Source organism: Macaca thibetana, chromosome 1 (genome assembly GCF_024542745.1).
Source record: "Macaca thibetana thibetana isolate TM-01 chromosome 1, ASM2454274v1, whole genome shotgun sequence".
Taxonomy (NCBI): domain Eukaryota; kingdom Metazoa; phylum Chordata; class Mammalia; order Primates; family Cercopithecidae; genus Macaca; species Macaca thibetana.
The window spans coordinates 92022383-92049778 of record NC_065578.1 but is presented as its reverse complement, the minus strand read 5'-3'; the positions used below and the strand labels follow the sequence as shown (position 1 = coordinate 92049778).

The window sequence follows — 27396 nt, the reverse complement described above, 5'->3', positions numbered from 1 at the left end:
AGTTTCTTAATCCTGAGTTCTAATTTGACTGCACTGTGGTCTGAGAGACAGTTTATTGTGATTCCTGTTCTTTTACATTTGCTGATGAGTGTTTACTACCAATTACGTGGTCAATTTTAGAGTAAGTGCAGTGTGGTGCTGAGAGGAATGTATATTCTGTTGATTTGGGGTGGAGAGTTCTGTAGATATCTAGTAGGTCTGCTTGGTCCAGAGCTGAGTTCAAGTCCTGGATATCCTTGTTAACCTTCTGTCTTGTTGATCTGTCTAATATTGACAGTGGAGTGTTAAAGTCTCCCATTATTATTGTGTGGGAATCTAAGTCTCTTTGTAGGTCTCTTAAGGACTTGCTTTATGAATCTGGGTGCTCCTGTATTGGGTGCATATATATTAAGGATAGTTAGCTCTTGCTGAATTGATCTCTTTACCATTATGTAGTGGCCTTCTTTGTCTCTTTTGATCTTTGTTGGTTTAAAGTCTGTTTTATCAGAGACTAGGATTGCAACCCCTCCTTTTTTTTGCTTTCCATTTGCTTGGTAGATCTTCCTCCATCCCTTTATTTTGAGCCTGTGTGCATCTTTGCATGTGAGATGGGTCTCCTGAATACAGCACACCGATGGGTCTTGACCGTTATCTAATTTGCCAGTCTGTGTCTTTTAATTGGGGCATTTAGCCCTTTTACATTTAAGGTTAATATTGTTATGTTTAAATTTGATCCTGTCATCATTGTGATGTTAGCTGGTTATTTTGCCCATTAATTGATACAGTTTCTTCATAGTGTCACTGGTCTTTACAATTTGGCATGTTTTTGTGGTGGATGGTACCAGTTGCTCCTTTCAATGTTTCGTGCCTCCTTCAGGAGCTCTTGTAAGGCAGGCCTGGTGGTGACAAAATCTCTCAGCATTTCCTTGTCTGTAAAAGATTTTATTTCTCCTTCGCTTCTGAAGCTTAGTTTGGCTGGATATGTGATTCTGGGTTGAAAGTTATTTTCTTTAAGAACGTTGAATGTGGGACCCAACTCTCTTCTGGCTTGTAGGGTTTATTCCTAGAGATCCACTATTAGTCTGATGGGCTTCCCTTTGTAAGTAACCCGACCCTTCTCTGTGGCTGCCTTTAACATTTTTTTTTCCTTTATTTCAACCTTGGTGAATCTGACATTTTATGTGTCTTAGAATTGCTCTTTTCAAGGAGTATCTTTGTGGTGGTCTCTGTATTTCCTCAACTTGAATGTTGTCCTACCTTGCTAGATTAGGGAAGTTCTCTTGGATAATATCGTGAAGAGTGTTTTCTAACTTGGTTCCGTTGTCCCCGTCACTTTCTGGTACACCAATCAAATGTATGTTTGGTCTTTTCACATAGTCCTGTATGTCTTGGAGGCTGTGTTCATTTCTTTTCACTCTTTTTTTCTCTAATCTGTCTTCTCTTTTTATTTCATTAATTTGATCTTCAGTCGCTTTCTTCCACTTGATTGAATCAGCTATTGAAGCTTGTGCATGTGTCATGAAGTTCTTGTGCCATGTTTTTCAGCTTCATCAGGTCATTTAAGGTCTTCTCTACACTCTAGTTAGCCAATCATCTAACCTTTTTTTCAAGGTTTTAGCTTCCTTGTGATGGGTTAGAACATGGTCCTTTAGCTCAGAGAAGTTTGTTATTACCGACCTTCTGAAACCTACTTCTGTCAACTTGTCAAACTCATTCTCCGTCCAATTTTGTTCTCTTGCTGGTGAGGAGCTGCAATCCTTTGGAGGAGAAGAGGTGCTCTGTGTTATGGAATTTTCAGCTTCTCTGGTTTCTCCTTATCTTTGTGGTTTTATCTACCTTTGGTCTGTGATGTTGGTGACCTACGGATGGGGTTTTGGTGTGGAAGTCCTTTTTGTTGATGTTGATGCTATTTCTTTCTCTTTGTTAGTTTTTCTTCTAACAGACTCTTCAGATGCAGATCTGTTGGAGTTTGCTGGAGGTCCACTCCAGACCTGGGTATCACCAGCAGAGGCTGCAGAACAGCAAATATTGCTGCCCAATCCTTCCTCTGGAAGCTTCATCCCAGAGGGGCACCCGCCTGTTTGAGGTGTCTGTCGTCCCCTACTGGGAAGTGTTTCCCAGTCAGGCTACACGGGAGTCAGGGACCCACTTGAGGAGGCAGTCCGTCCATTCTTGGAGCTCAAACGCCATGCTGAGAGAACCACTGCTCTCTTCAGAGCTGTGAGATGGGAACATTTACGTCTGGAGAAGCTGTCTGCTGCCTTTTGTTCTATGCCCTGTCCGCAGAGGAGGAATCTATAGAGGCAGTAGGCCTTTCTGTGCTGTGGTGGTCTCTGCCCAGTTCGTGCTTCCAGGCCTCTTTGTTTACACTCTGAGCTACTCAAGCCTCAGCAATGGTGGACGCCTCTCCCACCACCAGGCTGCAGCCTTGAATGTCGATCTCATACTGCTGTGCTAGAAGTGAGCAAGGCTCCATGAGCGTGGGACCCGCCAAGCCAGGCACCGGATGGTATCTCCTAGTCTGCTGGTTGCTAAGACTGTGGGAAAAGCTCAGTATTTGCTCAGGAGTGTAGGAGTGTACAGTTTCTCCAACTATAGTCTGTCATGGTCTGCCTTGGCTAGGAAATGGAAATCCCCCCGACCCCTTGTGCTTCCCGGGTGAGGCGACGCCCCACCCTGCTTCTGCTTGCCCTCTGTGGGGTGCACCCACTGTCCAACCGGTGCCAGTGAGATGAACTAGGTATCTCAGTTGGAAATGCAGAAATTCCCTGTCTTCTGTGTCAGTCTCGTCGGGAGCTGCAGACCGGAGCTGTTCATATTTGGCCATCTTGGAAGCCAATCCGAAAAATGGAATTTTTCTAATTTCTAATTTGGGTTTCTGTTTTCATCCAGCTGAGAAATGCTTGGCAAGCCTGCTTTATCTTTCTTACAATTAGAATTCAGAAGTAGAATTGTAATTATGGGACAAATTATTAATTCATGTTTATTTGAATTGAAAAGTGAACGCAACACTTTAATGAGAGGAAGTAAATATAATTTGGCTCATTGGTTTAATAATAACGACTGCCTTTGCCAGTTAGGTCCTAGAGTAGACGTTGTCCATAAATAAGATAAATGTCACTTAAGTTGCAGTGGAAAAATTTTAAAGTACATATAAATTACAACGGTATGTCCTTTTTAACTATATTTACACTTGAGATAAAACAAAATTTAGAAGTCTTTAAAATGTATATGAGGAAACATTCTTTTAGCAGATACATGAGCAGAAAAATAAGACCACAGACATGGCAAGGATGATGGCAGAGGAGGAAGTTTCAGGTAGTTCTCTGAAGGAGATAATACCTGAGTACAATTTTGGAGACCTTGGTTTCTTTCTTTTTCTTTTTTTTGAGTCGGAGTCTTGCTCTGTCCCTCAGGCTGGCGTGCAACGGTGCAATCTCGGCTCATTGCAACCTCCGCCTCCAAGGTTCAAACCTCAGCCTCCTGAGTAGCTGGGACTACAGGCTCATGCCACCATGTCCAGCTAATTTTTTTTTTTTTTTTTTGTATTTTTAGTACAGACTGGGTTTCACTATGTTGGCCAGGCTGGTCTCAAATTCCTGACCTCGGGTGATCCACCCGCCTCGGCCTCTGAAAGTACTGGGATTACAGGCATGAGCCACCATGACTGGCTGAAGACCTTTGTTTCTAATTGCTAGGGTTAAATTATGACTGCAACAGAAAATCCCTGCTGATATGGAACTTACTGAAATACAGAAGACTGACATAGAACGATATACAGCATAACATCCATCAGTGAAAGTGCCATGAAGAAAATAAAGCCAGATAAAGGACATGGAGAGATGGGCACTCTTTTAGACCAGGGCATGCAGAGATAGGGCTCACAGGCTGATAAGGTACTATTTGAGCCGACACCAGAGGGAAGTAAGAGTGGGAGTCATGGGATTATCTGGGGGAAGTATATCCTACAGTAAGATAACAGTAGATGTAAAGACTGAGGCAAGAATGTGATTGATACATTCAAGGGATAGAAAACTGGTGAGAGGCTGGGCACAGTGGCTCACACCTATAATCCCAGCACTTTGAGAGGCTGAGGTGGGAGGATCCATTGAGCCCAGGAGTTTGAGACCAGCCTGGGCAACATAGTAAAACCCCATCTCTGCAAAAAACGAAAAGGAAGAAAACCGATGGGACTGGAGTAGCGTAGGCAAATAGGAGTGTGGTGAGCAGTGAGGTCAGAAACATGGTAGGGGGCTGGGGTATTTAAAGCTGTGCCATCTACTGTGGTAGCCATTACCCACATGTGGCTATTTAGTCTAAATATGATTAAAAATTTATTTCATCAGTTATATTTCAAGTGCTAATTAGTCACATATGGCTAATGGCTACTCTGTTGGACAATACAGATCTAGCACGTTTTCGTTACTGTCAAACGTTTTGTTGGTTATTGTCCTCCTCGTGGGCCAGACTTTTTCCACATCTGAAGGGAAGCCAGTAGAGGATTTTGAGAAAAGTGACATGATCTGGTGTTAAAAATTTTACTCTCTGCTGTAATAAAGGTTGGCCAGGTGAAGAGAAGGAGGGCATTTTGAGAAGAACGGTAATAAGTACAAAGGCTCAGAGGTTCCTTTACTACATAAAAGTTGTAAGAGTTGAGTCTTAGCCTTTGACTTTTTTTGGTGAATTTTTATGTTGGTTTACTTTTAAACTTATAAAAAAGTTACAAATATAGTACCAGGGGTCTGATATACTCTTTACCAAGACTCAGCAATTATTTACATTTCATCCCATTTGCTTTAGTATCCTCTCTCCTCCATATGCGTATGTAAATGTAGTGTGTGTGTGTGTGTGTGTGTATGTAAAATCCATTCCCATTTTGGGGGAGGTCCATTTGAGAGTAAATTTAGATATTGTGCCTTTTATCCATGAATACTTGAATGTGTACTTCCTATGAACAACTACTTTTCTCTCCTTTAACACAAGCCCAGTAGTTAATCAAAACAAGGAAATTATATTAGGTTGGTGCAAAAGTAATTGCAATTTTTGCATTACTTTCAATGGCAAAAACCACAGTTACTTTTCGACCAACCTAATAGTTACAATATTATTATCTAATCCACAGTGTATGTTCAGATTTTATCACCAGTTACAATAATATGCTGTATAACTATCTCCCCACCCCTCCATCCAGGGTCCGTTCTAGGATCATGTGTAGGATTTAGGTGTTAATACCTATTTGGTTTTCTTTAATCTGACACATTTCCTCAGTCTTTGTGTTTCTGATATATTTAAAGAATGTACAGGCCAATTATTTTGTAGAAAATCTCGAAGTTTGAGTTTTTCTGGAATTTCCCCAGGATTAGATTCAGGTTGTGCATTTTTGGCAGGTATACCCCTGATATTATATCTTCTCGGTTCACCATATGATATATATGATATTGCTTTCTCTCAAAACTGGTAATGTTAGCTTTGGTCACTTGATTAAGGTGATGTCTGCCAGATTTTACTACTGTAAAGTTATTTCCCCTTTTGTAATAGGTAATTTGTGGCAGGCTACTTTGAGATTATGTAGTAACCTCTTTCTTTTTTTTTTTTTTAAATTTTTTGAGACGGAGTCTCGCTCTGTCGCCCAGGCTGAAGTGCAGCAGCGCGATCTCGGCTCACTGCAAGCTCTACCTCCCAGGTTCACACCATTCTCCTGCCTCAGCCTCCCGAGTAGCTGGGACTACAGGCGCCCACCACCACGCCCGGCTGATGTTTTGTATCTTTAGTAGAGATGGGGTTTCACCGTATTAGCCAGGATGGTCTCGATCTCCTGACCTCATGATCCGCCCGCTTCGCCTCCAAAAGTGCTGGGATTACAGGCGTGAGCCACTGCGCCTGGCCGTAGTAACCTCTTTCTTTACCAAACTTTACCATTACCAGTTTTATATCCATTTATGATTTTCCTACACTCCCTCGTTCTTCATTTATTAATCAGCATTCTACTGTAAGGAAGAGCTTTCCCTTCACCCTCATTTATTTATTCATTTATTTACATCAGTGTGAATTCATGAATTATTTTATTCAGTGAGCTATAATCCATTACTATTAAATTGTCCCTGCTTTGTCCAGTGGGAACCCTTGCAAGCTGGGTGCATTGTTCTTTGGATATTTTTCCCGTTATTCTTTGGGAATTTCATTTCTTTAGGGCAACAAAATGTTCCAGGTTCCACTTATACCTGCTTGGCTCCTGCGCAGTAATGAGCTATTTCTCCAGAGAGCTTTGATTACTTTTTTGTAAGCGTTTGAAATTTAGTCTGAAGGTAATGAGTAACCATGGACACTCTGGGTGTGGCATGATCCAAATCAACATTTTAAGAGAAGATCCCTCTGTTAATAGTGAATAGAAAACATTGAGTTATGAAACTGGCCATAGAAAGAACAATTATGAGTATTTTCTAGTGATTTAGACAAACTATAATGCGGGTCTAAAAGCACTGTCAGTGAAGGGGGAACAAATAACTTTACACTGGAGAAACCTGGTATGTACTGCTTCAGCCAGGTGATCAAGGTCAACATCAGTAGTGATGTTCTGTTGATAGTTTGTACCCTTAGTATGAGGTAATGAAAATGGCATTTGCTTCTGTGGTCTTCCTCCTGAAAACCCAATAACCCCAGTATAATCATGAGAAAAACATGAGACAAATCCCATTTGAAGGACATAATGGTCCCATTTGAAGATCACATAATGATAACTACAAAATACCTGACCAGTATTCCTCAAAACTGTCAAGGTTCTCCTCAAAACTGTCATGGGCTTTAGGTAACAGCAATATGTTAATATTGGTTCGTTATTTTTTTTTTTTTTGAGACGGAGTCTCGCTCTGTCGCCTGGGCTGGAATGTACTATACTACTGTAACATATTAATAATAGGGGAAACTGGGATGGGATACATGGAATATCTGTACTATCTTCACGTCATTTTGTAAACAATACTTTTTTTAAAAAATTAAGTTTATTAAAAACACTATCAGTGGAGTGAAATAAGTAGGGTTTATTTTTAGGTGTGTAAATGAGTGATGTTTTTACATAATGCGTCATGATAACTACTTCAGAGTAGTCATTTGTGAAGGCTATAAACTTAATAGTGCAGCTGTTCAAAATGTTTTGCAGCTCTTTGGAGTCTTTAATAAATTCTTTCAGCTATCTTACAGTCTTTTAAGACAGTGGTCTCCAGCCTTTTTGGCACTAGGGACTGCTTTCATGGAAAACCATTTATCCACTTATAGAGGCTGCAGGTATGGCTTCAGGTTGAAACTGTTCCACCTCACGTCAGATCATCAGCCATGAGATTCTCATAAGGAGCGCACAACCTAGATCCCCAGCATGCACAATTCACAATAGGGTTTGCACTCCTATGAGAATCTAATGCTGCCACTGATCTGACAGGAGGCGGAGCTCAGGCAGTGATGTTCACTTGCCTGCCGTCCACCTACTGCTGTGTGACCCAGTTCCTAACAGGCCACAGACTGGTATTGGTCCACTGCCCAAGGGTTGCGGACCCCTGTTTTAAGATACACTTTAGTGAGAGACAGAGTAATGTAGCAGTCAAAGCTGTGACCATACAGAAGTTTCTCAAGCTTTCTAAACCTCAGAGTGGATATAACAACTTATATTAAAAAGTTGTTGTGAGCTAAATGAGATAAGTAATAGATTTCTGTCCTTTGAGGGAGAATTTTATTTTTGAAAGCAGCTATAAGTTATTTGGAGCCTAGTCTGGTTTACATTTGAAGTAAACTTGGTATTAATATTTTTTGTCAAGAGCAAGATAAAAAAATTTGGTGGTACTAATTTTTGTGTGGCCTATACATTTTTATAAAGGTAATTTTAGACTTACAGTAGAATTGCATATCATGCTTACTCTCCTCCAATCAGTGACAGATCACAGAGGTGATATGCCCTTTTCAGTACATCTTTTTTTTTTTTTAATGGTTTATCACTTTTGGGGGATTGGGGGGAAGGGTCCCGCTCTGTTTCCTAGGCTGGAGTGCAGTGGCTTGATCACTGCTCACTGCAACCTTGACCTCCCCGGCTCAAGCAATCCTCCCACCTCAGCCTCTGAGTACCTGCAACTACAGGCATGCACCCACTGCACCTGGCTAATTTTTGTATTTTTTGTAGAGACTGGGTTTCACCATGTTGCCCAGGCTGGTCTTGAACTCCAGGCCTCAAGCAGTTGGCCCACTTGGGCCCCCCAAAGTGCTGGGATTAGAGGCATGATCCACTGTGCCCAGTGTCATGTTTTAAATTATTTTTATTTTTAAATAATTTTGACCTTTATTTTAAATTCGGGGGTACATGCACATATTTATTTCATGGGCATATTGCATGATGCTGAGGTTTGATATATGAATGATCCCATCACCCAGATAGCAAGCATAGTACCCAACGGTTAGTTTTTCAGCCCTTGTCCTCCTCCCTCCCTTCCCCTTCTATTAGTCCTCAGTGTCTGTTGTTCCTATCTTCATGTCCCTGAGTACCCAGTGTTTAGCTCCTAGTTGTGAGGGAGAACATGGGTTTTGGTTTTCTGTTCTTGTGTTAATTCACTTAACTCAGTACATCTTAACAGGGATGCATGATGTCAGTATGTATTACTGGTGATGGTAACCTTAATCAGTTCAGGTGCAGTCTGCTAGGATTCTGTACTATAAATTTAGTATTTTCCTTTAACACGAAATATTTTAGGAGTAATAATTTGAGACTATGCTTAAAACTTGCACCCACTAACTTTAGCATCCATTAGTGTTTCCTCCCGCAGTGGTTATTACTGTGGAATTCTAAAGGTGATTTTTATCTTTACCTTATTCCTTCTATGTCTATTATGAAATTCTTCTGTAAGGAAGAGTTGTCCTCTTTCCCTCATTAAAATTTTTAAAGTCATTTTGGGAGGCCGAGACAGGCAGATCACGAGGTCAGATCGAGACCATCCTGGCTAACACGGTGAAACCCCGTCTCTACTAAAAAAATACAAAAAAACTAGCCGGACGAGGTGTCAGGCGCCTGTAGTCCCAGTTACTCGGGAGGCTGAGGCAGGAGAATGGCGTAAACCCGGGAGGTGGAACTTGCAGTGAGCCAAGATCCGGCCACTGCACGCAAGCCTGGGAGACAGAGGGAGACTCCGTCTCAAAAAAAAAACAAAAAAAAAAGTCCATGTTGGTACCAGGATTTTTAAGTTAAGAGCCAGTTGAACCTACAGGTGTGTTTTAATTTGAGGAAAAAGAATAGATGCTTCATTTGTAAGTTTAGAGCTGAATAGAATCGTAAACTCAGTTGTATTTTGTGATTTATACATTTCACTTTCTAAATTTTCTTTTTGTGTGATTTTTATTTTTGTCACTTGTAAAGTGAGTTTTTAATAAGAACTCATGAAGCTACATGATTATTCTCACATCAAATATCTCCAAGTTACAAGCTAGAGGAAACTAAATAAATTGTATTTTATGTTCATATGTATTTTTAAATTTTGTAATTTAATAACTACTTTTGAATGAAAACATTACCTTTAACTCTTTTTTTTTTTTCCTTTCTTAGGCTTGAAAAGGAATACACTACAATAAAAACAAAAGAAATGGAAGAGCAAGTTGAAATTAAAGTAAGCATTTTGGGGCTTTTTAAAGTACTGATTGATTGAAATCAATTATTAGACAGTAGATGTTTAAAGTTTATACTTCTTATATTCATAAATGTGTTTACCATCCTACTAGATTATAGTTAAAAATAGACATTTCAAAAAAGTAGAATAATGCGACTGAAGTGGCTTTCATTCCAGTGTGAAGGAGAGCAAGCTTTTCCCTTTTTCTAGATTTGTTGGTGGCTCATCAGGAGAAAACACTTCCATGGAGAAGATAATTATCATTCCATTTAAGCATGTTTTTTAAAGTTGCAGAGAAGACAATCTGTAATAACACTTTCTATGCTGAGACCAAACAAGAGTATAATCTTAGGCAAACATTAAATAGAGCACATATTACACTAGAACTAATTGTGGTTGCTCTGGGGCTACAGAAGCTTTGACTGATTTGACTTTTTCTTCTCTAAGCAAGGGTTATACTTTTGAACTACTTCTCTCCAGAAAATCAAGGAGATTTTCAATTCAAAGGGCATGTGAATACCCTATATGTACCCTAAAAATATAGAATTTGTTCCCTCCTGCCCCCATAAACCAAGGAATTCTTGAGTTGAGGGTCTGTGGCACTCTTGGAGCTGGGACTTGAGAAAAATTGTGTTGCCTTTTATGCTGATATTGTAGGATGGGGATGATAAGTGGAAGCATGAGTCAAAGAGCTTAGTGATTGGCCAATTCAATTTCTAATCTCTTTATTCTCTTCCACCCCCCAAGCCCCTGGAGAAAAGGGTTAAAAGTAAAATAATTTTAATGGAGTGACTCCCTCCTCCCCCTTTTTTTTTTTTTTTTTGAGACAGAGTCTTGCTCTGTCGCCCAGGCTGGAGTGCAGTGGCCGGATCTCAGCTCACTGCAAGCTCCACCTCCCGGATTTACGCCATTCTCCTGCCTCAGCCTCCCGAGTAGCTGGGACTACAGGCGCCTGCCACCTCGCCCGGCTAGTTTTTGTATTTTTTAGTAGAGACGGGGTTTCACCGTGTTAGCCAGGATGGTCTCGATCTCCTGACCTCATGATCAGCCCGTCTGGGCCTCCCAAAGTGCTAGGATTACAGGCTTGAGCCACCGCGCCCGGCCTTCTCCTCCCTTTTTAAACTTCATGTTTGAATGTGTCTGATTTTTGACTTGGACCTGGCAAGACATTATATGACCACCTTATTTTTCTCCTTTTACAAGGGAATGGGTTCTGTTAAACTAACACTCTCTCCTTCCTTGGTCCTACTCAAAAGCCTCTAGGAGACAGTCTCTCCAGTTTTCTTATGTTAACTGTCTCTTACCAACTCTGTCCTCCCATTTCTAGAGGTTCTATTCCCATTTCTATCACCAAACCTTATCAAATGGATATAGATACATCCACATTTTTAATATAGAGAGAAAAGACCCATGTGGATGTTTTTCCCTTCTTTTTTTTTTTTTTTTTTTTTATTCTGTCACCCAACTGCTGCTCTACTATTTGCTTTTCTTTTTTTCTTTTTCTTTTTTTTTATGAGATGAAGTCTTGCGCTGTCTCCCAGGCTGGAGTGCAGTGGCGCGATCTCCGCTCACTGCAAGCTCCACCTCCTGGGTTCATGCCGTTCTTCTGCCTCAGCCTCCCGCGTAGCTGGGACTACAGGTGCCCGCCACCACGCCTGGCTAATTTTTTGTATTTTTAGTAGAGACAGGGTTTCGCCGGGTTAGCCAGGATGGTCTTGATCTCCTGACCTTGTGATCCACCCGCCTTGGCCTCCCGAAGTGCTGGGATTACAGGCGTGAGCCACCGCGCCTGGCCCTATTTGCTTTTCTTTTAGGTACCATGAATAAGGGTACTTTTACTGAAAGTAAAAAGTATGTCATCATGATGACTGAGGAGAGAGTATGGGTTTTCACGTACTACAGATATTCGGAACTGCAAATCAAGAATCTGAGGATGGGGAAGCCATCCTGTTCATTTCATCACACTATGTTATTGAAAAAAAAATCACAGTTCTGTGGACAATCCTTACTCTTGAAGGGGTTTCTTATAAAATTAAGTACATGAATGTATGAATACCAAAAGGCATTTTCAGAAAACAGATTTTTAGCAGACTTTCACCTATACCTGCAGTCTTTACTTTTCTTTTTTCTCCTTTCCTTTCCTCTCCTCTCCCCTCCCCTTCACTCCTCCCCACCCCCTCCCCTCCCCTCCCCTCCCCTTCCCTATGTTACTCAAGCTGGAGTGCAGTGGCACAATCTTGGCTCATTTGCAGCCTTGACATCCCACGTTCAAGCGATCCTCCCACCTCAGCCTTCTAAGTAGCTGGGACTACAGGTGCATGCCACCATGCCCAGCTAATTTTTTGTATTTTTGGTAGAGACAGGGTTTCACCATGTCTCGAACTCCTGAACTCAGGCAATCCGCCTGCCTTGGCCTCCCAAAGCACTGGGATTACAGGCATGAGCTACCACGCCCAGCCATTTGCAGTATTTTCTATACTTTGTTTTTTGGGGAAAGTTATAGTTCATATTCCTAAAGAAATGCTTTTGAATCTAGCTCCATATGCCTCAGGCAGTTGGCATAAAATTGTCTATAGAGAAGAATCTGGGAAAAAGAGTTTAGAAAGTTAATGGAACACATCAGGTAAATAAAGTGCTGATCTCAAAGGTAGTCTGTTCTCTTTGTATAATATTGTTTCCATGTAATTCTTTCTTACACCATTTTCATCTGTTTCTTCACTCCCCAATTCCACAAAATATAAAAACCAAAACAACTTTTGAATGACTGTAGTTTTTTAAACTTCATATTTAGGGGTGTCTGATTTTTTTTTTCAACTGAATACTTTTTTTTTTTTTTTTTAATTATACTTTAAGTTCTGGGATACATGTGCAGAACATGCAGTTTTGTTACATAGGTATACACGTGCCATGGTGGTTTGCTGCACCCATTAACGTGTCATCTACGTTAGGTGTTTCTCCTAATGCTATCCCTCCCCTAGCCCTCCACCCCCTGACAGGCCCCAGTGTGTGATGTTCCCCTCCCCTGTGTTCATGTGTTCTCATTGTTCAACTCCCACTTATGAGCGAGAACATGTGGTGTTTCGTTTTCTGTTCCTGTGTTAGTTTGCTGAGAATGATGGTTTCCAGCTTCATCCATGTCCCTGCAAAGGACATGAACTCATCCTTTTTTTATGGCTACATAGTATTCCATGGTGTATATGTGCCACATTTTCTTTATCCAGTCTATCATTGATGGGCATTTGGGTTGGTTCCAGGGTGTCTGATTTTTTTGCTTAGACCCTGACAACTCATTCTAATCATGATCAGATGACCACCTTATTTACAATTCATTAACCAGATATAATATTAATTGAGCCTTGCTGTAAAATGGGAAATGCTACTCCTTGTGCACACTCCCTCCCTCCCACAAAAGTCTCTTTTACAAGAGAATGGGTTCTAGTTGTAAACTAGTACTTTTTTGCTTTGGTTCTTTTTAAAAGTCCATGGGAAGATAGTTTTGTGCCATTATTTTTACAGGCCATTGGTATGATCATCAAATTGTTTGATGTTTTGATATAGAAGTATAAAATCAGCCTTTGGTGTTGTGAAATGTGTTTATAAGGTCTCTATTGTTTTTACTTTAATTTAATTATAAGACCTTTGGGGTGATGACCTTCTATTCTAAGAACCATATCTGTCAGTGAGCCTCCTGGTTAAGACGCGACTTTTAAATATTTTTTTCACCTCTTCCCTAAAAGTGTTATAGGAAGATTTTGATAATAATGTCTTCATATGGAAAAGCTTAAATTTTGCTGTGTGAAATTTTTTGTTAATAGAAGCATCTTTATCAGTATCTTCTTCCAGTCTATTGATGTTCTGCCTGATGGGGAAGAGGTAAGAAGTATTAAAATTCTAGTTTGGCCAGGCACGGTGGCTCACACCTGTAATCCTAGCACTTTGGGAGGCCGAGGCAGGCGGATCACTTGAGCCCAGGAGTTTGAGACCAGCCTGGACAACATAGCAAGACCCATCTCAATTTTAAAAAAGAAAAACATTATAAAAATAAAATTCTAACTTATATTAGGATAACCCGCAAATCTTTAAAAAGGAAAAAAACTTTGATTCAGATAGACATACGAACAGATAATCTAATTTTTATGTTTAAATTTGTGCTTCGGGATGCAGAGATCTAAAGCCATATAAAGGGAAGTATGAGAAATTCTGGCCGGTTTTTAGTCAAAAGTTAAGTATTTTTCTTGTTTAAAAACTATGGTACATTTCAGATATGCTGAAAGCTAGAAAATAATATAAAAGTGCTCACATATTCACTGCCTGGCATAAAAATGAAAAAGAAAAGAAAAAAAAAAAAAGAGAAGTATTATCTAAGTTGCCCAGGAATTACATTTTGACAATCAATGTGAAGTATTAGAAATGAAGCTTACTTAGCCCTTAATATATGATGGGTCACTTACATGCATTATTTTCCCTTATTCTTAGAACAGAATTATTAAAGGGTTCTTATCCCTACCTGTGAAGAAATTAGGCTTCAGAAAGCTCAAATAATATGCCAGTGGTCACACTGCGAGGAAACAGAGTCAAGGATTTGAAGTCTGATTGGTGTTATTCTAAGGCCCATGTGTAGTCTTCAGTATATACATGGTGCTACTGCTGCTTTCCCAGAGAGACTTTGATGTATTTGTGATGTAAGATTTGGATGCCCATTTTTCTCTGGCATATCAAACTTTTCATTAAAAAACTAATGGCTATGTAATAATATCCAAGGGAGGTATGCTAACCTGATTTATTCAATAACACTTCATTTAACAGATAATTTATAGTGCCTACTAGATGCCCAAGCACTGTTCTAGGCACTTGAAATGTGGCTATGAAGTAGACCATGTTCTGTCCTCATGGAGGTTATATTTTAATATGGAAAAAACAACAGAAAAGTCAAATGTACAGTATTTCGGATGATGATTAAGTGTTAAGGAGAAAAAATAACCTCAGGGAGGGGGAATGTAAAACGATAGTGTTTGGGTAGAAAATTTAGAGAAGTTAACCAGGTGATTTTTGAAAAAAGACCTGAAGGAAGTGATGGGGCTAGATATGTGACTATCTGGAAGAAGGGCAGAACCTATTCAGGAGTGTGCCTGGTGACGAACAGTAAAGTGGCATTGTGGATGGGACAGCATGAATGATGAGAAAAGTGGTAGGAAGTAAGATGGAGCAGGTTGTAGACAATGTAAGGTGTTGTCGACAGTGGTAAGGAGTTTGACTTTTACTCTGGTTGGATGGCAGTTTTCAGTAGAGAAGGACAAAATGTGATTTAAGTTCAGTTGATCCTTCTGGTTGCTGTGTTGAGAGTAAATTGCAGGGGTTGAGAGCAGTTCTGATGAAGGCTGATGTGGTAATACAGACAAAAGATGATGGTGGGCCAGGCGTGCCTACCATCAGGGTGGCTTATGCTTGTAATCCCAGCACTTAGGGAGGCCAAGGTGGGCGATTCCTTGAGCTCAGGAGTTCAAGACCAGCCTGGGCAACATAGTGGGCCCCTGTCTCTACAAAATTTTTTTTTCAAATTAGCCAGGTGTGGTGGTGCACGCCTGTAGTCCTAGCTACTCAGGAGGTGGAGGCAGGAGGATCACTAGAACCTGGGAAGCTGAGGCTGCAGTGAGCTGTGATCATGCCACTGCATTCCTTCCTGCATGACAGAGTGAGACCCTGTCTTAAAAAAAAAAAAAAAAAAAAAAAAAAAAAGATGGTGGTGGCTTGGACTGAGGTAAGAAGTAATTGGATTCTGAATAGATTTTAAATATAAAGTGGACAGCTAGAATGTAGAGATGTGTGAGGAGGAGGAATCGAGCCTTGTGGTCTAAGCAGGTAGATAAATGGTGTTCCTGTTACCTGAGATGGGAAAGACTACAGGAGGATTTAGTTTAGTGGGGATACCAGGAGCCCAATTTTGGATATTTTGGGAATGAGATGCCTAGGAGATGTCCAGTTAGCTTCTTAAATATTCAGATCTGAAATTACGAGAAGCAAAGCTCAAAATATAAATTTGGCAGTTATTGGCAGTTATTCATGGTATTGAAAGCCATGAGAATGGGTGAGATTATTTGGGAAATGAGTGTAGATAAAATAGAGAAGAGTTCAAGAATTGAGCCTGAGAATAAACCAGCATTTAAAGATGAGGAAGACAAGTAGAAAGTAGCAAAGTAGGAGAAAACCAGGTAGGTATAGTTCCTAGAAGCCAAGGGACAGTGAGAAAGAGAGAAGGATTTACCATGTCAAATACCGAAGATAGTTTTTGCGAAATGAGGATAGAGAAACAGCCATTGCATTTTTCAGCATGATTATAATTTATCCTAGAAACAAGTGGAGCAGAATGGTAGGTACTAAAACCTAATTGGAATAGAAGTAGAAAAATTAGAGGTATTTTTCAAGGAATTTGCTATAAGGATGAAAGAAATGGGACAGTAGCTAGAGAGGGTAATTATGTTGAATTTTTTGTTTCTGTTTTCTATTTTTTTTTTTTTAAGATAGGAGAAATAACTACATGCTTTTACGGTGATAATCAAGTAGGAAAAATTGATCATTATGAATGGGGGATAATCACTGGAGTCAGGAGGATATGGAATTTAGTGCAAAGCTAGGAGATGTTACTTAGTATGCTAGCATGAATAGTTAATCCACAGTAACAGGAAATCAAAATATATGGACAAAAATGCAGTTAAGATATAGGATGTGGTTTTGGGAGCTTGTGAAATTCTCTTCTAATTGCCTCAGTTTTTTTCAGTGAAGTCATAGGCAAAATTATCAACTGAGAGACAATGGATTGGAGAGTTGCTGGTTTGAAGAGAGAGGAATAGGTGTGAAATAGTGATTTAGGGGGATAGAAGGACATTATTATTGCTAAGAACCATTTTGAATTTACTGATCAGTAATTTAAATAAACATCATGGTTTTGTTTTTCTTGGGTCATATTTACTGGCATAGGTATAGGCTCAAAACTGTCGAGAGTTGATCCAGAGTAGTGTTTTTTCCAGGCAGGTATACTACAAAGGGAGAGAAGGGCAAGGGGGCTTAAAAGCAAGGGAGGTGTATAATGATTGCAAATTAAACTTTGTCAAGAAGGAAGAGAGAACATCAAAGATTGAGGGACAGTGAAAAGTTGTTGGGATCACTAGATTGTCTCAGTGAAAACAATTGTTGGGGTTGGGTTACTTTGTAAACTGAGTAAGCTGGAAAGAATAGGAAATGGTGATTGAAGAGTGGGTTATTTGAAACGAGATTATCCTATTTCAGGATATTAAGGTTGCTTTTAGTTTTTCATTATTTAATGCTAATGGCTAACATCTTTGTATATAACAAGGTTTTTTGTCTCTTATTATTATTTCCATAGCCAGTTGTAAAAAGTAGAATTAATAAGTTATAGGATATTAGCACTTTAAAGACTTTTACTGTGTAGTATATGAATTTCCTAAAGAATGTGTCCACGGTATGTTTGTCTTAGCAACAAGTTTCCATTTCATGACTACTTTGCCAACACTAAGTATTTCATTCTTACTCTCACTTTTAGTCCTCTTTTTTTCTAATTTGGTAGGTCAAAATATTGTCTCTATTTTCTTTTTCAGTGTACAAGACAAACATTTTTATGTAGCTGTATCTAGGTATCTTCCTCTTTGTGGTTTTCACTTTAAAGTTTAGGAAGCACTCTATTCTAGAAAATGTGAGGAAGATATTGAAGAATTATTGAGAATCAATCAGGTGGTAGATTTTAGTTATTAACTTTTCTATGTATTATCAATAAACAGTTCAAAAATATCCTGGAAGAAGAAGTTCCATTTGAAATAAAAATAAAAGTATATCCAGGAGTAACCTAAATGAAAAATAGAACAGGACCTAACAAACACTGGAAAACTTTACACACAGACATTTTAAAAAGAAAACTAAAGATAGACAAAAATAGCTCCATGTTATATAAAGATATGAATTTCCCAGTGGTTTTTTTTTTTTTTTTTTTTTTTTTTTTTTTTTTTTTTTTTTTTTTTTTTTTTTTTTTTTTGAGACAGAGCCTTGCTCTGTCACCCAGGCTGGAGTGCAGTGGTACGGTCTTGGCTCACTGCAACCTTCACCTCCCGGATTCAAGCGGTTCTCCTGCCTCAGCCTCCTAAGTAGCTGGGATTACAGGCATGCGCCACCACGCCAGGCTGATTTTTGTATTTTTAGTAGAGACAGTGTTTCACCATGTTGACCAGGCTGGTCTCGAACTTCTGGCCTCAAGTGATACACCTGCCTTGGCCTCCCAAAGTTCTGGGATTACAGCTGTAAACCATTGTACCTGGCCCTCAAATTCAGTGAAATTTAATTCCTTGTAAAATTCCAGAGCAATAAAAAACTTAAGAATAATTTTAAAAATAGACAAAAGTAGTAAAACAATATTCACGCCTAACTTCAAAAATATTGTGGGCAGTGCTTATCATTGAGTATTTGGCATATATTAGGTGCTATGCTATCTCATTTAATTTTTCATTTCCCTATAGGTTTTATTACTCTGATTTCTGGATGAAGAAATGGAGATTCTAAAACATTGAATGTCATATACAAGTGTTAATTGTAGAATGAGAATTTGAACTTAAATCTGCCTAACTTCAAAACCTAGTCTCTTAACTACTTTAATATACTAGTATTTGAGGTTTGGGAATAATAAACAAATATAAGAATGGGGGATATTAGCTCTACCAGGTATTAAAACAGATTGCAAAGCTATAATTACCAAAATACTGTTATATTCGGTTAAAAAAAAAATACAGTAACACTTGAAACTTAAAAGTAACCCTGAGGCCAGGCACAGGGCTCATGCCCGTAATCCCAGCACTTTGGGAGGCCGAGGCGGGTGAATCACAAGATCGAGACCACCCTGGCTAACATGGTGAAACCCCGTCTGTACTAAAAATTCAAAAAATCAGCCGGGTGTGGTGGCGGGCATCTGTAGTCCCAGCTACTCGGGAGGCTGAGGCAGGAGAATGGCGTGAACCCGGGAGGCGAAGTTTGCAATGAGCCAAGATCATGCCACTGCACTCTAGCCTGGGTGGCAGAGCGAGACTCCGTCTCAAAAAAAATAAACAAACAAAAAAAACACTTAAAAAAAAAAAACCCTGAAATGGTCTGTATTAACTGAAAAAGTCTATTCTATTGATCAATTCCTGATGTAAATATTATACAAATGAGGAAGTGGTGATTTATTTTTAAATGGTGTTAAGCGTTTGGTTAGTTGCCTGTGGAAGAAAATCAATTTAGATTTTTATTTATAATGAAATAGATTTCAGAAGCCTTAAAGCGGGTTGGGGAAGGAAATCCAGATGAGTGTTTTCAGTTCTAAATTTTATTTTAGCATGATTTCTGTCATAACTTCGTTCACTCAGTTGTCTGGTGGGAACTTAGTTTTCTGAGTCTTTTGAGATAAAACATTACCTTTTGTTGATGTAGTATGATTGAGAACATGGTGAGAATCCCATTTATTTCTTTGACTCTCTAGAGTTTAGCAGCATTTAATAATTGCTTATTTGTGTAGACCACTATGCTGCACACAGTAGGAGGAGCCAAGCCATGAGAACATTTTCTACTTCTCAAGCTATTATTTTGTCTGAGATTAGTTATTAACTTTCCTATATATCATAATGTCCATTTCAGATCATCTGAATTGTAGTGAATAGAACAGGGAATCTAATTTGCAAAGTATCTTTGTAATAACTCTAAGATTTGTTTCAATTTGTGATCCACTTAATAAGATGCAGTAATTCATAGAGCCTCTCATTTCCCTGCCCTAAGACTTTATATGTTATAATAAACCATATTTAAGCGTTTACTAGCAAAATAATAGGTTGAATTGATGGAAGAATTTTCTGAGACAGACATTTTTCAGCAGAAATTTATAGGAAGGTGGGGCTGGAAAAAGGCTTGATTGAGTTCTGGAACAAATTGGTACAAAAATGTAAGTGATTACCTTGAGGCCGGGCGCAGTGGCTCATGCCTGTAAACCCAGCATTTTGGGAGGCTGAGGCGGGCAGATCACGAGGTCAGGAGATCGAGACCGTCCTGGCTAATGCGGTGAAACCCCGTCTGTACTAAAAATACAAAAAATTAGCTGAGCATCGTGGCATGCGCCTGTAGTTCCAGCTACTCAGGAGACTGAGTCAGGAGATTCGCTTGAACCGGGAGGCAGAGGTTGCAGTGAGCTGAGATCGCACCACTGCATTCCAGCCTGGGTGACAGAGCAAGACTCTGTCTCAAAAAAAAAAAAAAAAGCAATTACCTTGAAACTGAAATTTGAGTGATGGCAGAATGAAGGGACAACATCTGAGGAATTTGAAAATGAAAAAGATAACTTCTAAAGGGGATTAATAAGCAATTATATTGGTGGATATGCAAAAATAACTTTTTAAAAATGTAGAGTGACTTGGACTTAATACTTGATGACAGTAATTAGACAACTTTTTGGGAACCAGGCATTGAATAATTAGGTAAAGTGTTTCTTTAAAAAATCTGGTTTTACTTTTTGAACTATGAGAAAGTGCTAGTAATTGGAGCTGTTTTCTCAGAAAAAATTAATAAATTATTTGTATTTTCAGAATTTTGCAACTCGTCATCTATACTATATTATAAATGGAGACTGTTGAAGTCTAAATGGGCATTTTTTAAAAAATTTGAGACAAGATCTTGCTCTGTTGCCCAGGATGGAGTGCTGTAATGTGATACTGGCTCACTGCAACCTCCACCTCCAGGGCTGAGGCCATCCTCACCCGAGCCTCCTGAGTAGCTAGGACTACAAGCACATGCCCCTATGCCCAGCTAATTTTCATATTTTTTGTAGAGACAGGGTTTTGCCATGTTGTCCAGGCTGGTCTTGAACTCAAGCTCAGGTGATCCACCTGCCTTTGGCCTCCCAAAGTGGATTACAGGTGTGAGCCACTGAGCCAGGCCCTAAATGGAAAATTTGATGTTTAGCCTATGAATGTGCGTTTTTTATATCTCCTGTGTCTTCATTCAACTGACATTTGAATATTGATTATATGGGTAGGCTCTGTTGGAGGTAGGCAAGTTAGAATCTTTTCTAATGAGGATGTTAAAACACATAAGAAAATATTTGATTGTGAGTCATTATGGTAAGTATAGAAATGAAACAGCTTATTTCTATATGTACTGTAGGGTGTATTTTAAATTTAATCACAGCTGGAATGATGAATATGATTATTTCCTTTGCCGTGGTGTATTTATTTCTCTTTATCTCTTTCCTTTCCTTTTCCTTTTTCCTTTCCTTTCCTTCTCCCGTCCCTTTCCCTCCCTTCCCCTCCCCTCCCTTCTCCACCCCTCCCCTCCCCTCCCCTCCCCTCCCCTCCCCTCCCCTCCCCTCCCCTCCCCTCCCTTCCCCTCCCCTCCCCTCCCTTCCCCTCCCTTCCCCTCCCCTCCCCTCCCTTCTCCTCCCCTCCCCTCCCCTCCCCTCCCTTCTCCTCCCCTCCCCTCCCCTCCCCTCCCCTCCCGTCCCTTTTTTGGACACAGGGTTTCACTCTATCACCCAGGCTGGAGTACAGTGGTCCAATCTCGGCTCACTACAACCTCCGCCGCCCCCCCACCTCAGCCCCCACCTCCCAGCCTCCCACCTCAGCCTCCCAGGTAGCTGGGACGACAGACTTGCACCACCATTCCTGGCTAAATTGTGTGTGTGTGTGTGTATGTGCGTGTGTGCATGTGTGCGTGTGTTCGTGTGTGTATGTGTGTTTCATAAAGACAAGGTTTCACCCTGTTGCCCAGGCTCATCACCACCATTCCTGGCTAAAGTGTGTGTGTGTGTGTGTGTGTGTGTGTGTGTGTGTAGTTTTCAGAGACGAGCTTTCACCATGTTGCTCAGGCTCATCTGGAACTCCTGAACTCAAGCCATCTGCCCGCCTTGGCCTCCCAAAGAGCTGGGATTACAGGCGTGAACCATGGTGCCCTGCCTTCTGTGTATTTCTTACTCTGAGTCTTTGACATTTGATAATGTAATCATCCCTTAGACTCCTTTCTTATTTATAAAAGGTAGTACGTTTTCAGGACTGTGATTTAGGAATCTTTTTTTTCCTCTCAAAAATGCTTGCAAATAAAACATTTTTTTTTCTTGGCAGAGGTTACGCACAGAAAATAGACTTTTAAAACAGCGCATCGAGACATTAGAAAAAGTAAGTGACTACTTATGCAAGCTTCTGTTGAATGCCTAGTGTTTTTTCTGTATATTTATTAAAAATCCTCAAAAATTCTGGCACATGTCTCCTATGTTGTAGTATTGAATGCTTAGCTTGCTTACCTTACTATTTAGCCAGATAACTTGTTACTAATAAAAAATTGATCAGTTGTAGTGGTTCTTAAACTTTAATATTCAAGTTTTAACTGAGATTAAGAGTAACATATTGATACTATTTGTTTTCTTTACACATAATTTCTAAAAAGTATGTTCTTTTAGAATTTAGTTGGGAGTCCATTCTAATATAGCATTTTAAAGATGAGTTTCAAATGTTGCCCTGGACTTTCTAGCATATTGAACGTGGCGGTGATTCCTTTAAGGCCTAGGATTGCTTTTAGTTGAAGTGACTGACTGCTTCCTTACATAAAAATTCACTCTTATATTGATTTTCAACACAAAGGAATTGTGCATAAACTTTTAGTTCTTATAATTATTTTGGTATCTACTTGTTACATTTTCTGTTTTATACAGAATAACTGGGCAAATATGGAAATTTTGCATTATTTTTCATACTGTGCTTCTGATGAAAAATCTTTTGTAGTCATTTCAGATGCTGTAAGAATGAATTGAGTAGTAAAAGTATGGTTTAAGAATTTCGTTTTATTAAAAGAAAGACATCTGAATTCACACTCTTTTGGTGCTTTTTTCTTATTTTATTTTTTTGAGACAGAGTCTCGCTTTGTTGCCCAGGCTGGAGTGCAGTGGCTCAATCGTGGCTCACTGCAAGCTCCACCTCCCAGGTTCAAGCGATTCTCCTGCCTCAGCCTCCCAAGTAGCTGGGATTACAGGCGTGCGCCACCACGCCTAGCTAATTTTTGTATTTTTAGTAGAGACGGGGTTTCACCATGTTGGCCAGGAATGGTCTTGATCTCCTGACCTTGTGATCTGCCTGCCTTGGCCTCCCAAAGTGCTGGGATTACAAGCATGAGCCACCGTGCCTGACCACTTTTTTCTTTCTTTAACTAGAGATGAGATTAAGTAGATTTAAACATACCCCTCATCATATTGCCAAGGATCTTAAAATCTTCCCTGAAAATCTACAGATAAATATTCAAGAAATAAATAAATGGAAATATGAATATTTTGTAGTATTTGTCATTGGTTTGAAAAGTTTTGATGATTTCATATTAAATAGAAGTGCATAATAAGGACAGGATATTTATTACATGTCTGCCTTTGTTGGATAATAATTGCAGATACATCATATTAAGTCAAAAATAGTTTCCCTGTTTTTCTGTCATCATGTTAGGGTTGCTATGAGAATAATTCTACTTTTGGTGACTCCACAGGAAGATTGAGCTTGCTTTTAAGTTGTTTTAATTATATACTCTTTTTTCCCACTAAATATCTAGCTTACAATCAAATATGCACGTCGTCTTGGTGTTTTTGTTTTTGTTTTTTTTTTTAATCTTTGGAGTAAGACGTTTAAACCGGGAAAGCATTATAGTATTTCATTGAACCTTCGGAATGATAACAAGGCTGTAAGAAAATGTTAAGTTTGGATTTTGCTTCTAGAAAATTAAGTTCCTTTTTTTATTGGCTTAGATGGCCCAGTTGTGTCACTTAGCACTTAGAATTCTATAAATACTATGTATCAATTGAATTCTGTAATAAAAAGGTATACTTTCTCAGTTATTGCTAACGTTTAAGTTTAGCTCATTAATTTTATTTGTCATATTTTCCTTGCTTTGTTTCTTTGAAAGTTGCTGTTGTACAAATTGCTGTCACACTTTTTAAGTGGAATTGCTTACTCAAATTCCTTCTCCCTTTCATATAAGTGGGTTGACAATATGGATTAAGTCTAAAAGATGTAAATACATTAAGAAGAAGAAGAAATATTTGGCTGAGTGCAGTGGCTCACGCCTATGATCCCCACACTTTGGGAGGCTGAGGCAGGAGGATTGCGTAAGGCCAGGAGTTCAAGACTGGCCTGGGTAACATGGCTAGACTGTATCTCTACAAAAAATTTTAAAACTAGCTGGGCATGGTGGCACACACCTGTAGTCCTAGCTGCTGAGGAGGCTGAAGCAGAAGGATAAACTCCTTGAGCCGAGGAGTTGGTGGTTACAATGAGCTATGTGATCATACCATTGCATTCTAGCTTGGGTGAGACCCTGTCTCTATTAAACAAACAAACAAACAAACAAACAGAAAACTGTGCTTGTTGCAGGTAATGAAAAACCGCTTGGACTTTGTGTTTGGTATCTTCAGGAAACACATGATTTTCAACCACCTATCCTTGTTTTTGTATATTTTTCTTAAGGTTTAAAAATAAAAACACATTCAGTAAAAAATGGTTTTAAAATTTAATAAATGTCCATTTCAATTAGCAGTGAAAAGTAGGTGGAATTTGCATATATTTGTTTCTTTTTTCCTAATTTTATCACTTTTATTTCTTTCTCTTATATTTCTATCTGAATTTTTCCTTTTGTAGGAAAGTGCTTCCTTGGCAGATAGATTGATACAGGTATAGTTTTTGTTTTGTTTTAGTTCTTTTAAACATCTTCTCTAACTTCTAAGGAAAGTCCTAAACCTCAAAATTCATATTTTAATGCATGCAATTTTACATGCGTTTTTCTAGAAATAATTTTTTGGGTGGTGTATGTGGGTATAAATTTAATTTTTTATAACAAAGTGTTATCTTGTTTTATTTTTGCACGTTTTAAAGCTAACCTTATTTTTTTAAGTATTTATTTCAAAGTGGCAATAAGTGGATTCTGTGAAATTAACTACTATTCATTGAAAATTTTAGTCCTGCATGTACAACTCAGTAATATTGCATGAATTAAATTTTTACTGACTGAAAGAAGAATTGTTCTTGTCAGGTGAAATTTTCATTTAGTTTCCCAAAATTTGCTGGAGCAATAACAAGCTGCTAGCTAATGATTACCTAGGCTGTTCTATTCGCTGAGGTGACTTTTTTTTTTAACATGTCAAAGTAAATAACTAAACCTCACAAAGGCAGTCTTTCTTGAATCTATCCTAAATTGCTTTACACACAAAAAAATTATGTCCTAAGGGACAAGTGACAAGAGCCCAGGAGGCTGAGGAAAACTACCTCATAAAACGGGAGTTGGCCACCATCAAACAGCAGAGTGATGAGGCCAGTGCTAAGCTGGAGCAAGCTGAAAATACCATCAGGAAGCTCCAGCACCAACAACAATGGGTAAGGAGTCTGGTAGTGCTTTTCTCACCTTTCTCATCCCCCTTCCTTTCAATCATTTTTTTTTCTCATAGCACAGATTCTGTGCTGTTGTTTTAAATAACTTTGTTTTCAACTTTAATTGAACTTTTAAATTATACATTTTTATGTTCTGTGATATTTAGGGGTCTTATTGTGGCCTAAGGACTCCTGTTCTAATTTTTTTTCTGTCTACATAGTTTTGTTAGAAATAGGTAATATTTTCTTTCCTTACACTGTGTTTTAAGTAATGGTAAATAAGCAGTGTATGTCAGAATTGCTTTTAAGTTTTTAGAAATCTGTTTTCATAATAGCTGTCATTTTGCTAACAGTAATTTTTAAATCCCAACTTCAGCTAGTTTTTGTTCATTGTGCAGATGAAATATTACCCAACACGCAGAATATATGTGGTTATCTCATTTAAAGCTTCGGCAATGTGGCAATTTGTGTCTTACGAAATACTGTTGCTTAGACTTCCTACATCAAGACATTGAATTATGGGTTAAGGTGTATGCCTTTATTTCAGAGGGAGAGAAGTTGCAAAGATGAAAAAGATTAACCCTTTAAAAATTATCTTAATTAACCTAGAGTGTGTTTCTAATTATCTTAATCAACCTAGGGTATGTACGAAACAACTACTAATTGTACATCTAGCCTCAGGTATCTTTTGCAGCTTAGACATTTTCCATTGGCAAATTCAGACTAGGGTGATCTTAATCAGGAATATGAGGGTAAAAGAAAAGCCAACTGTTTATCTTTGAAAACATATTATTTGTTGTTTCAGTTTTCTATCCTCAGGTAGGCACTACATTGTAATAAGTAAGCAGGAAAAGTTGTGTTAATCCTAGAACTCTATGCAGATCTGGAAGGCAAATAGAGTGACTGCAGAGTAGGACATTCTTTTTATTCAGTAAAATTAAGACACAGCATCATCATCTCAGTACAGAAAAATCAGAAAACCAAAAGCAAAAAGAAAAATTGGCAATTGAAGGAGCCATAAACGTCTTTTTTTTTTTTCTGTTATTGAAGATTGCTAAGAAAAATGAATAGGAGAGTGATAAAATAATACTAAAAAGAAGGGAACTCATATTTTGCTCCACTTTTGTATGAAATGTCAATAATATCAAAGCATTCAAAAGAAAAAACAATTGTGGAATTATGTTAGGAATTTACCTGAAATAAGTTACTTCAATGTGATTTTTTAAAGAAAACTAAGTATTGTTTGCATTTAGCATAAGCTACAGTCATAATACATTAGAATCATGAATTAAACTTTTTACATTGTTTTTCAAATATTGAGACCAATTGATAGATGTATATCAAAGGGATAGAATGCTGGTTGATAGTAAAAAATTTAACTTGGTAAGCAAACATAGCCAGAATAAAATGAATGAGCATATTACTGATAGAAAGTGAACATCTGTTGCTCAGTGTTTTGATTATAGCCTTCCCTAATATAACTTTATGAATTCTTCAAAGTTTCAGAATAAGGGTTTTAAATCTGTATTCCAGCAGGAGGTATTGAGTTACCAATATAAGCATCCACCACCACCACTCCCTACTGCCAAATAGTGGCAATTTATATGATATAAAGAGCTTTGGATTTTATTTATGGAACTAGATTCTAGTCCTGTTTTGCCAACTGTGTGATCTTGTATACTCAAAGACAGTTTTGTGTGTGTGTGTGTGTGTGTGTGTGTGTGTGTGTGTGTGTTTTCCCCTAAATGATTAAATAGGGCTAGACCTTCTCAGGTCTCTCTCTTTCACTTTTAAAATTAACTTTATTAAAGTATAATTTACATGTAATAAAATTAATCAAATGTAAGTATGAAGCTTGATGTGTTGGAAATGTGTGTAGTTATGAAACACTACCGCAGTCAAAACAAGTAATATGTCTATCATTCCCTTTATGGTTCACCACCCCCCAACCCCAGCAACTTGTCTGCTTTCTTTCACTATAGTTTTACCTCTTCTAGAATTTCAAATAAGTGGAGTTGTAAGGTATGTGACTTTTATGTCTGGCTTCTTTCACTTAGCATATCTATTCACTTTTTTGATGATTTTTGAAAGTTTTATTTTTAATTGACACATCAAATCAGAGTAATTAGCTAACACATTGATTGCCTCAAACATTTATTTCTTTGTGGTGAGAATATTCAAAATCCACTCTTCTAGCTATTTTCAAATATACGTTATTGTTAACTATAGTCACTCTACTGTGCAATGTAACACCAGAATTTATTATTCCTATCTAACTGTAACTTCGTACCTGTCGACCATTCTCTTCCCATCATCATATTCCCAGTCCCCTCCCTAGTCCCTAGTAACCACTATTCTATTCTGTT

General features: G+C 38.6%; 1 protein-coding gene across 6 annotated transcripts in view; it reads left to right on the top strand.

Moving 5' to 3' along the window:
- EVI5 (ecotropic viral integration site 5) overlaps positions 1-27396 on the top strand; it is a 280650-nt gene that overhangs the window by 112551 nt on the left and 140703 nt on the right. For 4 of the 6 annotated variants that reach the window (XM_050806893.1, XM_050806899.1, XM_050806905.1 and 1 more), the window contains 4 exons: positions 9554-9614; positions 21755-21808; positions 24305-24337; positions 24890-25036. In XM_050806893.1, coding sequence (XP_050662850.1) covers positions 9554-9614; positions 21755-21808; positions 24305-24337; positions 24890-25036 — 295 coding nt within the window. The remainder of the gene's footprint in view (positions 1-9553; positions 9615-21754; positions 21809-24304; positions 24338-24889; positions 25037-27396) is intronic. The other 2 variants (XM_050806909.1, XM_050806911.1) reach the window with 2 other exon arrangements.